Raw genomic sequence first — 15494 nt, forward strand, 5'->3', positions numbered from 1 at the left:
GTTCGCCTGATACGCCAGTTACGCCCCTTTCTAGATCGGGACTCCCTACGCACAGTCACTCAGGCACTCGTCACTTCCCGCCTGGACTACTGCAATGCTCTCTACATGGGACTCCCCCTGGGGTGCACCCGGAGGCTCCAGCTGGTCCAGAACGCGGCCGCGCGGGGGATTATGGGAGCGACAAGGTGCTTCCATGTGACACCTCTCCTGCGCGAGCTGCACTGGTTCCCGGTGGTCTTCCGGGTGCGCTTCAAGGTGTTGGTGACCACCTTTAAAGCGCTCCATGGCTTAGGGCCGGGGTACTTACGAGACCGCCTTCTGCCACCAATAGCCTCCCACCGGCCAGTACGCTCGCACAGAGCGGGCCTCCTCAGGGTGCCGTCCGCGAGACAATGTTGGCTGGCGACCCCCAGGGGGAGAGCCTTCTCTGTGGCGGCGCCCGCCCTCTGGAACAACCTCCCCCCAGAGATACGTACAATAACAGACCTCCGGATTTTTCGTCGGGCCCTGAAAACCTATTTATTTCAACTAGCTGGGCTGGCTTGAGTTAAATTTTAAATTGATTTTAAATTGGATTGTTTTAATTTACGGCCAAAATATTTAATTATTTTAAACTGTTTTTTAAATTTTGTATGTTCTGTTTTTTACTTCGGCTGTTCACCGCCCTGAGTCCTATTTGGAGAAGGGTGGTATAGAAATGGAAACAAACAAACAAACAAACAAACAAACAAATAAACGAATCACTGCAGTGGTATAGTTGGTCACACAGCGATTAAATGAATCGGGCTTTCCCCCGTTGACTTTGCTTGTCGGAAGGTCGCAAAAGGGGATCACATGACCCTCCCCGGGACACTGCAAACGTCGTAAATATGAGTCAATCGGCAACTGTCCGAATTTTGATCACGTGACCACGAGGAGGCTGCAACAACGGTCATTAATGTGAAAAACGGTCATAAGTCACTTTTTTTCAGTGACGTTGTGACTTTGAATGGTCGCTAAACAAACGTTTGTAAGTCAAGGACGACCTGTAATTAATAGAAGACCGTTAAGAATTTGTGGTCTTAAGTTGAGGACTATCTGTATACAAGATAGAATAGAATAGAATAGAATGGAATGGAATAGAATAGAATAGAATAGAATAGAATAGAATAGAATAGAATAGAATAGAATAGAATAGAATTCTTCATTGGCCAAGTGTGATTGGACACATAAGGAATTTGTCTTCCGTGTATAAGCTCTTAGTGCGCATAAAATAAAAGGAATGGAATGGAATGGACTGGTGTGGTGTGGAGTGGAGTGGAGTGAGTGGAGTGGAGTGGAGTGGAGTGGAGTGGAGTGGAGTGGAGTGGAGTAAAGTAGAGTAGAGTAGAGTAGAGTAGAGTAGAGTAGAGTAGAGTAGAGTAGAGTAGAATTATTTACTGGCCAAGTGTGATTGGACACACAAGGAATTTGTCTTTGGTGCATATGCTCTCAGTGTACATAAGGAGAATAAAATACATTCATCAAGAATAAAAAGATACAACACTTAGTGATAGTCATAGGTTACTAATAAGCTATCAAATCATACTAGGAAACAAATAAAAACAATATAAATCGTAAAAATACAAGCAACATGGTTATAGTCATAAGTGGGAAGAGATAGATACTAGTAAGGAAGAGAAGAATAATAGTAATACAGTCTTAGTAAATTATTTGACAGTGTTGTGGGTATTAGTTGTTAAGCAAAGTGATGGCATTCGGGGAAAAACAGGACACCACGCATTCACACTTGGTCTTCTGTTTAATCACAACTCATAAAGAGGAGGATTAACAAACGGCCCACTTTGTTGTTGTGTGTCATAAGTGAGCCTTGGCTTACGTACTTATAAGGGTCTTACTTCACTTAATTTATTATTCCTCTGCTTTTTTCTAACCAGGATGTCAGCACTTCAAGCTGCATTTACTCTAGTGCTGACATAAGAAGGAGAAGCGGAGGCGTCTGGAAAGGGACGTTTGATTTTTCACCTACTTATTTTCCCTGGAGATAATATCCCCTAGAAGATGGGATGGGAGGGGGGAAATTCCTTTGAGCTGGAGCAGTAGATTAGGGGTAGAGTGACTTGGAAGATGGCCAATGAGTACAGAGGAGTGGGGAAAGGAAAGGGAGGGTTTTGGATCAGGAAGTCAGTGTTGGCTACGATGGAGTCAGAGTTAGAATATCGTGCTTAATAAATGGGAGTTTTTCATCAAAGACTTTGTTTGAAATGCAATTTATTTGAGACGACCTCAAAACTTGACACAGAGCACAGTAAGTGAGGAGCAGCTTAAGGGTTGTCCTGTAAACACACCTTACGGTACATAAAATCAGACAGGCTGGGGTTTTCTTTAATTGTAATAATAATTAGCCCAATGAAAAGTGTGTGTGGGGGGCTATTTTTGAGTGCGGAGGGCTCTGGAGGCATAATTTCTCTTATATGGGTCAGTGATGTGAATAAGCAGTAGGGAAACCTAAGACTAGGAAAAAAGTTAGAATAAACACCGAGTTTTTCGATACAGAATGATTGTAAGAAGCGGGGCAAGTGGACAATCCCTGGAAGAGAGGAAGTTTGGCCTAGTGGTTAAAGCAACCAGGAGACTGTGAATTCTAGTTCCACTTCAGGTATCAAAGCTGGCTGGGTAACTTTGGGCCAATCACCAGGAGACTTTGAGTTATAATCTCGCCTAAGGCAACAAAGCCAACTAGGTAACTTTGGACCAATCACCAGGAGATAGTGAGTTCTAGTCCCGCCTTAGACATGAAAGCCAGCTGGGTGACTTTGGGCCAATCACCAGGAGATAGTGAGTTCTAGTCCCGCCTTAGACATGAAAGCCAGCTGGGTGACTTTGGGCCAATCACCAGGAGATAGTGAGTTCTAGTCCCACTTTTAGGTGTGAAAGCCAACTGGGCAACTTTGGGCCAATCACCAGGAGATAGTGAGTTCTAGTCCCGCTTTTAGGTGTGAAAGCCAGCTGGGTAACTTTGGGCCAATCACCAGGAGACGGTGAGTTCTAGTCCCGCCTTAGACATGAAAGCCAGCTGGGTGACTTTGGGCCAGTCACACTCTCTCAGGCCAAGCCACTCACAGGGTTGTTGTTGTGTGGAAAATAGGAGTATTAGATACGTTCACCATCTTGAAAATATTTTATTAAAAATAAGGAAGGCGAGATATAAATAGATAAATATATTCCCCGCAAGGTAATCAATCAGCTTAAAAAAGATAGGTATGGTTACAACACCGATGTTGGCATAACATCCCTTAACTTGGTTACTGAATTAACACAATTAGAGGATTCTGCAATACATGGAATCCTAAACTAACCAAACAAGCCAGGTTCACAAACATGGCGGGCAAAACAAATAAACCAACAATAAACAGCTGGGTGACTTTGGCCCAATCACCCGGCAACTGTGAGTTCTAGTGCTACTTTAGTCATTGGTCATTATCTTGCCTCTTGCTTCTGATTAGCCACTATCAAACAACCCCACTCCCTTCTAGCACTGATGATGTTCTCTAGTTAGGTAATGAAACATCTGCCAGCAAACCACCAAGCTCAGAGATTCCCCGAGGATCCCATACTTCTCTTGGTTCCTGAATTTGGTTCGGTGCTCACGAATCACACGCTAAACAAAACAGGCTAGCTTCGCACTTCCTGCAAAGCCACAAAAGCCCACATTGGAGGGTTAAGCCAGGGATGGGATTCAGCCGGTTTGCCCCAGTTCGGGCGAACCGAATGTTAATTTTAATCTGGTTCGCCGAACCGGTTGTTCCAAGGACTGGCTGACCCCGCCCACCCTGCCCTTCCCCTCCAAGGAGTCTCCACGTTGCCCGTTTTGGATGCCAGGTAAGTGCAGGGTGCGCACAGAAGGTCTGGGAGGGTGAAAAACGGGCCTACCGGAAGTACGGAAATGGGCCTGTTTCGGGCCTCCGGAGGGCCTCCGGTGCCTGGGGAGGCAGTTTTCACCCTCCTGGAGGCTCCAGGAAAGCTTCTGGAGCCTGGGGAGGGTGAAAAACAGGCCTATCAGAAGTACCGGAAGTCTGGAAATGGGTTCATTTCCTGCCTCCAGAGGACTTGCGAAGCGAACCGGTTGTTACAACCGGTGAATCCCACCACTGGTTAAGATTAATATATTATGTCCAAACAGTCAGTGGGTCTCTCCCTGAGCTGATGAAACATGTGGAGAGAACCCCACCAATGAACAGGATGAGAAGATGGATGGAGCATCTTTTACCTGTATGTACAGCTGCTGCAGTTGGACCCATAAGTGCTGATTGTGGGTCTTTGGAGCCGTGCCGAGGCCAAGCAGGGATGGGCTTCTCGGGCTTGGGCTGTCCAATGGTTAGAGCACCTGTTTTGACGCAGGGGGGGGAGAAAAGACATGTATTACAATGAACTTCAATTGCTTCCATCCATCTCACATCTGGACGGGGACAGGTAGAAGGTCACCTGGGCAACAGGCTCTCTTGCGGTCCTGAGGGGAGTCGGCTAGCATCATCTCATCCCCATCTGGGCTCTCAATGAGCATAGCTGTGTAGGGGGTCACAATGTGATGATCCAGCGACATTTGCAAAATGGCCTTGGTGATGTTCCTTTTCACGGCCGCGGAAGGAGCCACGTTTCTAGGCGGCATTCAAAAACAAAAGCAAAGGACCACTTAACGACCGCTTAACTCACTCAACAACTCTAGTTTTTATTTTTTTATTTTTTTATTTTAATTTGATTTATATGCCACCCTTCTCCGGAGACTCAGGGCGGCTTACAATGCGCTAAGCAATAGCCTTCATCCTTTTGTATATTTTATACAAAGTCAGCTTATTGCCCCCACAAACTGGGTCCTCAATTTACCTACCTTAGAAAGGATGGAAGGCTGAGTCGAGCTTGAGCCTTGGCGAGATTCGAACCTGCAGTAATTGCAGGCATCTGGTCTTAATAACCAGCTTAATAACAGGGTGCCTTAGACCACTGTACTACCAAGACTCTTAATGATTCCCTTAACAACCCTGGCTCAAAAGCTTGTAAGATTTGGCACGGCTCACTAAACAATCCCCTTGCTTAGCGACGGGAATTTTGGTCCCCACTTAAGTTAGAAATGATAAAAAATATTTGTAGGTCAGGTAGTAGATGTTGGCGGGGATTTGTTCACCGGGCTTGCTGAGTAGCTTCTGAAAGTTTTGTCACCAGGCTAGGTGAAATCCTCAGTGGGACGTTGGTTGAAGAGTCTTGTTTCGGTTTTTCTCTGCTTTTATTGATCTCCTGTGGTCCTGTGGTCAGTGGATTTTTGTGACCAGCTGGTCATGCCACGTGGCATGTTGTTATTACAGATTAACAGAGTTAATGGTTAATCAGAGTTAACCAGGGTTCTAATTTTTTTTACTACAGGTTCTGTGGGCATGGCTTATTTTGTGGGCATGGCTTTGGGGGGGGTGTAATGTGACTGGGTGGGCGTGGCCAACTTTTTTTTTTTTAAACTTTTAAAAGCATTTTTTCTACAACCTTAAGAGGTTGCAGAAAAAATTGCTTTTAGAAGCCTCTGACGATCAGGCAAATCTGCTGGGATCGCCAGAGGCTTTTAAAGGGATTTTTTTTCCCCTACAACCTCTTCGGCTGAGGAGGTTGTAGAAAAAATGCCTTTAAAAGCCTCTGACGATCCCAGCTGAGCCGTGCGGTCATCAGAGGCTTTTTTTTTTAACTTTTAAAAGCATTTTTTCAGCCGAAGAGGTTGTAGAAAAAATGCTTTTAAAAGTAAAAAAAAAGGCCTCTGATGATCGCGCGGCTCAGCTGGGCATGCGGGGGCCCCGCAGGGATTTTTGCTACCGGTTCTTCCGAACCACCCACCGCGATTGCTACCGGTCCGAACCGGGAGCATTTCACATCTGATGCGGAGCCTTCTTGGAACTGGTGAAAGGACTGTGTTGTAGACTGGAGATAGATGATGTCATATCCCTTCCCTTCTGTTGAGAGCTGTTCAATTTTGACATAGATGGCCTCTTTTACTCCTTTTTCAAACCAGCGGTCCTCTCTGTCCAAAATGTGGACTTTTCTGTCTTCAAAAGAGCGGCCTTTGTCTTTTAAATGCAGATGGACCGGTGAACCTAGTTCTGAACGGGTTTGTCCTCCTATCCTCCTATGCAGCTGTCTGCAAAGAGTATAAATCCTTCCATTCCCCACCATCCAGTCAAATCTGGAGAAGCTTCTTGGATGAGAAGTGAAATGTCTTCAAAGAAAAACCAGAAAGTCCACTTGCCTCTTGAAAAAAGCACCTTTGGGACAACCATGACCTGGATGACTGAGAATCCATAGACATGTTCTTCCAGGTTCCTTCTAACCAACCTGGCCTTCCCTTCTTACCTTTCAGCCATGAGTTGGTTGACAGTCAGGTAGGCCCACAACTTTTCCGTGAATTTGGGATCGGCGTGCTTATCCTTGTACAGGAACTCATCCAATCCCTCAACATCTGCCAGGGTCTCCAAGATTAACTGCGCATTGGACTGATTGACAAAACCAAAACAAATAGAGAAATAAGCCATGTTATCAACTAGCAAAGCCAACTTCAATATTTCAGGCTTCTTAACTCAATCGATTAATAATATATATATATTTTTTGCTTTAAAGAAAGTAATGTTGAACAATCAGAAATTGGCAAGTGGTTTATGTATGACCAAAGAGGATAAATGTTTAATTTAGAATTTTATTAGGGAGTAATGCTGAAAAAGAAGGTATGGAAAGGATTTTAGTAATAAATGTGAAATGTGATAAGAGAATTTATAAAAGGAAGGTTGATGAATAATTTTTAAAAGGGGAGTTAAAGAGCGCGAGGGAGTTTTGAATCTTGTAGTAAGTTAGCATATTTTAGCTTATGTTTGTTAAATGTTATACCCTGTTTTTGCTCTGGGAAGTCGGGGGGGCATGCGGGGAGAGGGGGTTGAAGGTTGTGTGGGGATAAAATTGTCAAAAAATTATTAATAAAATAAAAAGATAGATAAATGTATTAATAGAGAAGTAAGAAATGTGGGGGAAATGTCATAATGAATGAAATGATAATATCAAGATATGACAAATATTGGAGGAGTAAGAACAAGACATAAAAGATGTACTTAGATGATACACTGAATGATTGATTATGTATTGTTTGTTTGTTTATAATATAAAAAAACTTTTTTAATAAAAAAAAATATTTCGGGCTTCTCACAGTCCACTTAAATGGTCACAGGTAGTCCTCGATTTGTGAATCACAATCGAGCCCAAAAACTTCTGTTGTTATGCAAGACATTGGTTAAGTTTTGACCCATTTTAGGACCTTTCCTGCCACAGTTGTTAAGTGAATCCCTGCAGTTGTTAAGTCACTCTCACAGTTGTTAAGTGAGTCTGGCTTCCCCATCGACTTTGTTTGTGAGCAGGTCACAAAAGGGGATCACATCACGTGATCCCAGGACACTGCAACCATCCTAGAGACATGCCAGTTGCCAAGAGTCTGGATTTTGATCATGTGACCATGAGGATGTTCTAATGGTCATAAGTGTGAAAAATGGTCATAAGTCAGTTTTTTTCAGTATCATTGTAACTTTGAACAGTCACCAAATGGTTGCGAGTAGAGGACAACCTGAAGTGTACTAGGTTTTCCTGGAATCTCTCATCCAAGTTCTAACCTTGCTTAACATTTCATGATTAGTCAAGATAAACTTGTTTCTGTCACCAAGGTGGGTTCTCTCTAGCTAGAGGAAAAATATCAGGAGAAGGACATTCAATCAATCAATCAATCAATCAACCAGAATAGAGCTGGAAGGGACATTGGAGGTCTTTTAGTCCAACCCCCTGCTCAAGCAGGAAACCCTATGTCAGCACTTCAACCTGCATTTATTCTAGTGCTGACATAAGAAGGAGAAGAGGGGGCAGCTGGCAAGAGGACGCTTGACTTCTCACCTACTTATTTTCCCTGAAGATAATATCCCCTAAGAGATGAGATGGGAGGGGGGACATTCCTGGGAGCTGAAATAGTAGATATGGGGAAAGTGATTTGGAACATGGCCAATGAGACGCAGAGAATTGGGGAACGGAAAGGGAAGGTTTGGGGTCAGGAAGTTGGTGTTGGCTACGCCACAATCGGGGACAGATTGTCATGCTTAATAAAATGAAAGATTTCGTCAAAGACTATTTGTTTGGAAATGCAATTTATTTTATTTGAGATGACATCGAAACCTGACACCCTATACCAGTGATGGCGAACCTTTTTGCCCTCATGTGCCAAAAGCGGGGGGAGGGGAGGTCGCGTGCGCGTATGTGCCCTCACCCATAATTCAATCCCCCCCGCGCCCCCCCCCCACATGCATGCGTGACCCTCCCACACTCCCCTGCTTTTTGCATGCGATAGCAAAAAGTTTACCGGTGGGCCCAGTAGGCCCATTTTTTCGCCCTGCCCAGGCTCTAGAGGCTTTCTTGGACCCTGTGGAGGGCAAAAATGGCCTTCCCCACCCACCCGAGACCCTTTTTTAGGCCAGAAACGGCCCATTTCCCGGCTTCCGGTGGGACCAGAAGGCCCGTTTTTCGCTCTTCCCAGGCTCCAGAGGCTTTCTTGGAGCCTGGGGAAGGCAAAAACGGCCTCCCACTCCCCCGAGACCCGTTTCCCTACTTCCGGGTGGGACCGGAAGGCCTGAAAATCAACTGGCCGGCATGCGCATGCACGCTGTAGCTGAGTTAGAGCAACGCTCACGTGCCCACTCCTATCACAGCCCTACACCACTTCAAACAAATGGTTATCCAACATCTTCTTTAAAACTTCCAGTGTTGGAGCATTCACAACTTCTGGAGGCAAGTTCTTCCACTGATTAATTGTTCTCACTGTCAGGAAATTTCTCCTTAGTTCTAAGTTGCTTCTCTCCTTGATTAGTTTCCACCCATTGCTTCTTGTCCTGCCCTTCACGTGCTTTGGAGAATAGCTTGACTCCCTCTTCTTTGGGGCAGCCCCTGAGATATTGGAACACTGCTATCACGTCTCCCCTAGTCCTTCTTTTCATTAAACTAGACATACCCAGTTCCTGCAACCGTCCTTCATATTGCATACAATCTCTTTCAGTCCGGAAGACTCACAATTTCTTCATAAAAGCTTGAGAAAATTCCCACCATTTTACAAGCTCATCATTTTTGGTTACTATCAGTGTGGACTTACCGCTGTGGCTGTTACCATGCTCTGCAAATGCTGCACATTTTCAGTGTCAACTTTTCCCGACACCACAATCTCTGACCCTCCAAAATAATGTTGGAAGCTGCTCTGGGTTATGTCAGACACCAATCCTTCCGGATAGTTGAAGTCCAGTTTTTTGAGAAGCGGGGTAGAAACCTGGTTGTAGAATTTCTGCAAATTCAGGGGGGAAAAAGGTGCTAGACTTTTACTTTTGAAAGAGTCTTGTGGCCGATGTGTGATATACATCCTTTGTTGAGCACAGGTGTAAAGGGCACATATATATTGTCTAAGGATTATAATCAGGGGTGAAATCCAACAGGTTCTGACAGGTTCTGGAGAACCGGTAGCGGAAATTTTGAGTAGTTCGGAGAACCAGCAAATGCCACCTCTGACTGGCCCCAGAATGGGGTGGGAATGGAGATTTTGCAGTATCCTATCCCCAGGAGTGGGGAGGGAATGGGGATTTTGCAGTATCCTTCCTCTGAAGTGGGGTGGGAATGGAGATTTTGTAATATCTTTCCCCCCGGAGTGGGGAGGGAATGGGGATTTTGCAGTATCCTTTCCCTGGAGTGGGGTGGGAATGGGGATTTTGCAGTATCCTTCCCCTGCCATGCTCACCAAGCCACGCCCACCAAGCCACACCACGCCCACCAAGCCACGCCCACAGAACCGGTAGTAAAAAAATTGGGATTTCACCGCTGATTATAATCCATTCACAATAAAAATAGAATGAAAAAAAGTAGAACAAGTTTGGAGTAATGGGTAAAGTACCATCTAGAAACCAGGAGATGGTGAGTTCTAGTCCCACCTTAGGCATGAAAGCCAACTGGGTGACTTTCAAGCCTAAAATGGGACTAAAATTTATTATTTCCTGGTGATTGACCCAGCGTGATCCAGAGTGATCCATACCTAAGGTTGGACTAGAACTCATTGCCCGAACCGGTGTGAACCGGTAGCATTTCATCCCTGGTACAGATCTGTAATGGGAGAAAGCCGCCAAGGCGTAAAGATAAACGGTGTTTTGAACTGAGAAACAGCATGGCTTATGTTTGTGGTTGGAAAAAAAGCCTTTCAAAAGTCAGAAGAACGCGCCGGGTTAGGATTTCTCCTTCCCTTCTCCCTTCCTTTACTCTACAGATGGGAAAGTCACCTTCATTTGGGAAGAGGTCTCTTGATTCCCAAAGATCCTTTGTGCGGCTCCGTTGTTCTCAGTCGCCAACCTCTTCAGAAAATCATAGTCCACATCAAAGCCGATTCCGAGACAGAACAAAGAGATATCATCCCGGTTATGCTTCTTCACATTTTTCTGAATCGTTGGCAGTTTTAGTTCTCCTGATAGGAAGAGAAAAGACCAAAAATGAGGACGTCCTTCCAGGATTTAATGCAGGGGTGTCCAACCTTGCCTATATTAAAACTTGTGGACTTCAACTCCGAGAATCCCCCAGCCAGCAAAGCTTTCATGCTTAAGGAGTAGAATTCCCCGTCAGCTGGTTTCTAGGCACTGTTTTGTTCTACTTTTTTTCATCTATTTTTATTGTGGATGGATTATGGTGCTTAGGACAAGAGTCTTTCAAAAGTAAATTTCTGATGCCTTCCTTTTTCTGAATTTGTAGAAATTTTACAACCTGGTTTCCACACTGCTTCTCAAAAAAAATGAAGTTTAACTATCCCAAATGATTGGAATCTGATGCAATTTTTTACTACCAGTTCTGTGGGTGTGGCTTGGTGGGTGGGGCATGGCTTGGTGGGTGGGGCATGGTTTGGTGGGCGTGGCATGGGAAGGATACTGTAAAATCTGCAGGTTACTGCAGGTTCGAATCTCGCCAAGGCTCAAGGTTGACTCAGCCTTCCATCCTCTCTAAGGTAGGTAAATTGAGGACCCAGTTGTGGGGGCAATAAGCTGACTTTGTTTAAATATATAAAAGAATGAAGGCTATTGCTTAGCGCATTGTAAGCCGCCCTGAGTCTCCGGAGAAGGGCGGCATATAAATTAAATTAAAAAAAATAAATCTCCATTCCCACCCCAATCCAGGGGAAGGATACTGCAAAATCCCCATTTCCTCCCAATCAGCTGGGACTCGGGAAGGCAGAGAATAGATGGGGGCAGGGCCAGTCAGAATTTTTACTACTGGTTCTCCAAACTACTCAAAATTTCCGCTACAGGTTCTCCAGAACTGGTCAGAACCTGCTGAAACCCACCTGTGATCTGTTGTAAGCCAAAGCACCTTCCAGAATTATTTTGGAGGGTCAGAGGTTATCAACAGCAATGGTGGCTCAGGAATTCTGGGAGTTGAAGTCCACAAGCTGCCAAGGTTTAACACTCCTGTCTTGAAATCATTCAGGAGCAAAAGAGGAGGAATAAAACAAATTATTCCAATGACAATTTCTCACACATTTCTTGAAAACCTTGGTTGTTTTTTTCCTGGGTTTTAGGACGGGAAATGAAAGCCTGAATGTCCAGATCTTACCAACAGTTGGGTCCTCCATCCGAAACCAATATTATCATGGAGACAGAACTTGGATCCAACATCCCCAAAGCGTTGGCTTCATTTAAAATAAACATGGCCCGGAGAAGGGCTCATCGTTGATGTTGGTTCCTGTTAAAAATTAAAAAGGGGACAAGAAAGTTTTTTTTTAAAATGTCATATTATTGTATGTCCAGTATTTATTTTTGATGAATGAAGGCAGAGGAAAGAGGAAGAGGAGGAGAAGGAGAAGGAGAAGGAGAAGGAGGAGGAGGAGGAGGAGGAGGAGAAGAAGAAGAAGAAGAAGAAGAAGAAGAAGAAGAAGAAGAAGAAAGAAGAAGAAGAAGAAAGAAGAAGAAGAAGAAGAAGAAGAAAGAAGAAAGAGGACGAGCAGCAGGTGGACCAGGTGGAAGAGGAGGAGGAGAAGAGAAGGAGGAAGAGAAGAAGAAGAAGGAGGAGGAGGAGGAGGAGGAGGAGGAGGAGGAGGAGGAGGAGGAGGAGGAGGAGGAGGAGGAGAGGAGGAGGAGGAGGACGAGCAGCAGGTGGACCAGGTGGAGGAGGAGGAGGGAGAAAGAGGAGGAGATGGAGAAGAGGAGGAGGAGGATGAAGAGAAGAAGAAGAAGAAGAAGAAGAAGAAGAAGAAGAAGAAGAAGAAGAAGAAGAAGAAGAAGAAGAAGAAGAAGAAGAAGAAAGAAGAAGAAAAGAGGAGGAGGAGGAGCAGGTGGAGGAGGAGGAGAGAAGAAGAAGAGGAGGAGGAGAGGAGGAGGAGGAGAAGAAGAAGAAGAAGAGAAGAGGAGGAGGAGGAGGAGGAGGAGGAGGAGGAGGAGGAGGAGGAGGAGGAGGAGGAGGAGGAGGAGGAGGAGGAGGAGGAGGAAGAGACAGTATGGCTTAGATGATCCTAGTTATACAGACTGAGCAAATAAGAGGAATGCTTTAATTGGGGTCAATAATTTCTCAATAATTTCCCAAAGTTGAATCTTCTCTCCAGGATTCTTTGAGGAAACCCAGAGGACTTAATACAAAAGCGACTGAAGTCTTTTTAGCGCAGGGAATCCTTGCGCTAACTTGACCAAGTTAGGTCAACTTTCCAAACAGAGGGCCTCTTTTTTTTTTTTTTTTTTTTTACAAATCCTTACGATTCCTTGGGCGGGGTGTCTCACCTCCATTGGGGTGGATTCCTTCAATATACTTCTTGGCTGCTTCTGTCTGGATTTTGGAGGCTTGCACCAAACTGTCCCTCCAGCACCGGACATTGTGGTTGAAGTCCAGGATGGAAAACTGGTCATCGGAGCGGAGGTCAACCCAGGATGGTCTTCATCGCTTCGACAGTCTGAAACGTCAAATAAAATCGGATAAAAGTTCATGAGCCTTTTGCGTCCCACAATCTCCTCGTCCCACAATCTCCTCCATTAGAAACATGGCTGCTTTTATCATCCCTGTTGTAAGACAGGGTGGGTTGCTCCCGGTTCGCCCCGGATCGGGAAAACCGCTAAGTGGCGGCGGGCAGGAGGCTCCGCCCACCTGTCCGGATGTTTCCGCGCATGCGCGGAAGGCATTACATGCGCACGCAAGCACATGCGCCCGCAAGCGAACCGGTAGTGATGGGATTTGAATCCCACGACTGGTATCTAGGCAGACATGGAGAGTCTGAAATAGCCACAATGGAAGAAAGGTTAGTGAAGATCAGTAGTGGTATTCAGCCGGTTCGGGCTGGTTCAGGCTGGTTCAGGCCAGTTCGGGAAAACCGGTAGTGGCGACCTGCTGCGGGTGGCTATGCCGTCCTATTTAGCCACATTTTCTAAGCTGCATGCACGGGTGCAAGTTGTGCATTTGAGCAAAATGCATGCGCGGAAGGCCGCACACACATTTTCGGTGTGTGGCGAACCGGTGGTAAAATTGTGTGAAACCCTCCTCTGGTGAAGATGACCTCAAAATTATAGCACATCTAAGAGTTCAACCCATATTGAGCATTCACAAGACATATTTAATCAACCCTTCCTCTTTTTCTCTACTATAGAAAGTCCTCGACTTACAACCGTTTACTTAGCGACCGTTCAAAGTTACGACGGCACTGGAAAAAAATGATCATTTTTCACTGTTATGACCATTGGAGCATTTCTGTGGTCACATGTTCAACATTCAGATGCTTGGCAACCGGCTCATAGTTACAACGGGGTCACGTGATCCCCTTTTGCGACTGGCAAAATCAAGGGGGAATCCAGATTCACTCAATAGCCGTGTCACTAATTTAACTTCAGTGATTTGCTTAACAACTGTGGCAAGAAAGGTCGTAAAATGGGGCACAACTCACTTAAATGCCTCACTTAGGAACGGATGTGATGGGTTCAATTGTGGTCGTAAGTCGAGGACTACCTGCATAAGCCGGAGGAGGTTCTTATGGTGTGACCTAAACCTGAACCACACCTCCAATTGTATTGTCCAGTCCCTGAGGGAAGGAGCGAGAGAGAGAGAGGGAGAGAGGGAGAGGGAGGGAAAGGGAGGGGGAAGAGAAGGAGAGAGGGAAGGAGTGAGAGAGAGAGAGAGAGAGAGAAGGAGAGGGGACAGAGGGAGAGAGGGAGAGGGGGAGAGATGGGGAGAGAGGGAGAGGGAGGGAAAGGGAGGGAAAGGGAGGGGGCAAGAGAAGGAGAGAGGGAAGGAGGGAGAGGGAGAGAAAGAGAAGAAGGGAGAGAGGGAGAGGGAGGGAAAGGGAGGGGGGAAGAAAAGGAGAGAGGGAAGGAGGGAGAGGGAGAGGGGGAGAGATGGGGAGAGAGGAAGAGCGAGGGAAAGGGAGGGGGAAGAGAAGGAGAGAGGGAAGGAGCGAGAGAGAGAGAGAGAAGGAGAGGGATAGAGGGAGAGGGAGAGAGGGAGAGGGAGGGAAAGGGAGGGGGAAGAGAAGGAGAGAGGGAAGGAGTGAGAGAGAGAGAGAAGGAGAGGGACAGAGGGAGAGAGGGAGAGGGGGAGAGATGGGGAGAGGGAAGGAGGGAGAGGGAGAGAAAGAGAAGAAGGGAGAGAGGGAGAGGGAGGGAAAGGGAGGGGGAAGAAAAGGAGAGAGGGAAGGAGGGAGAGGGAGAGGGGGAGAGATGGGGAGAGAGGAAGAGCGAGGGAAAGGGAGGGTGGAAGAGAAGGAGAGAGGGAAGGTGGGAGAGGGAGAGAAGGAGAAGAAAGGAGAGAGGGAGAGGGAGGGGGAGGGAGAGAGAGTTTTAGGATCATCTAGACTTTACATGCAGGGATTTCATCTCTTCCTGGGCCTTTGCATTCACCTGTTTCATTTTTATTCCCCACATGGAGCCGCTGACGTCGATGACAAACAGGATGTTTTTCGGCAGAGGATCCAAGTTATCCGGAGCGAAGTAGTGGACAAAATACCCATTGAAGACCTGGAAAAACAACGTTAGAAGGACAGAGTTCCTTACCTATGAATTTCTAAAAGAACCCTAAAACCTGGAGTTTCCGGAGGAGAAGAATCCTTCACGTATGTCTGTATGTAGGTTTCCTTCCTTCCTTCCTTCCTTCCTTCCTTCCTTCCTTCCTTCCTTCCCTCCCTCCCTCCCTCCCTCCCACCCTCCTTTCTTCCTTTCTTCCCTACCTCCCTCCCTCCTTCCTTCCCTCCCTCCTTCTTTCCTTCCCTCCCTCCCTCCTTCCTTCCTTCTTTTCTTCTTTCCTTCCTTTCCTCCCTCCTTCCTTTCTTCATTCCCTCCCTCCCTCCTTCCCTCCCTCCCTCCTTATTTTCTTCCTTCCTTCCTTCCCTCCCTCCTTCATTCCCTCCCTCCCTCCTTCCCTCCCTCCCTCCTTATTTTCTTCCTTCCTTCCTTCCTTCCCTCCCTCCTTCCTTC

General features: G+C 46.1%; 1 protein-coding gene across 1 annotated transcript in view; it reads right to left on the reverse strand.

Annotated features, from left to right (window-relative positions):
* Nucleotides 1-15494, reverse strand: part of ITIH2 (inter-alpha-trypsin inhibitor heavy chain 2) — a 47697-nt gene that overhangs the window by 13929 nt on the left and 18274 nt on the right. The window contains 11 exon segments of the mRNA XM_070946682.1: nucleotides 4250-4366; nucleotides 4465-4637; nucleotides 6367-6506; nucleotides 9182-9367; nucleotides 10347-10528; nucleotides 11665-11677; nucleotides 11679-11774; nucleotides 11777-11793; nucleotides 12822-12960; nucleotides 12962-12991; nucleotides 14922-15038. Of these exon segments, the coding sequence (XP_070802783.1) occupies nucleotides 4250-4366; nucleotides 4465-4637; nucleotides 6367-6506; nucleotides 9182-9367; nucleotides 10347-10528; nucleotides 11665-11677; nucleotides 11679-11774; nucleotides 11777-11793; nucleotides 12822-12960; nucleotides 12962-12991; nucleotides 14922-15038 (1210 nt within the window).

This window comes from Pituophis catenifer, unplaced genomic scaffold (genome assembly GCF_029215685.1).
Source record: "Pituophis catenifer annectens isolate HBS135680 unplaced genomic scaffold, rPitCat1.0.hap2 SCAF_7, whole genome shotgun sequence".
NCBI lineage: Eukaryota > Metazoa > Chordata > Lepidosauria > Squamata > Colubridae > Pituophis > Pituophis catenifer.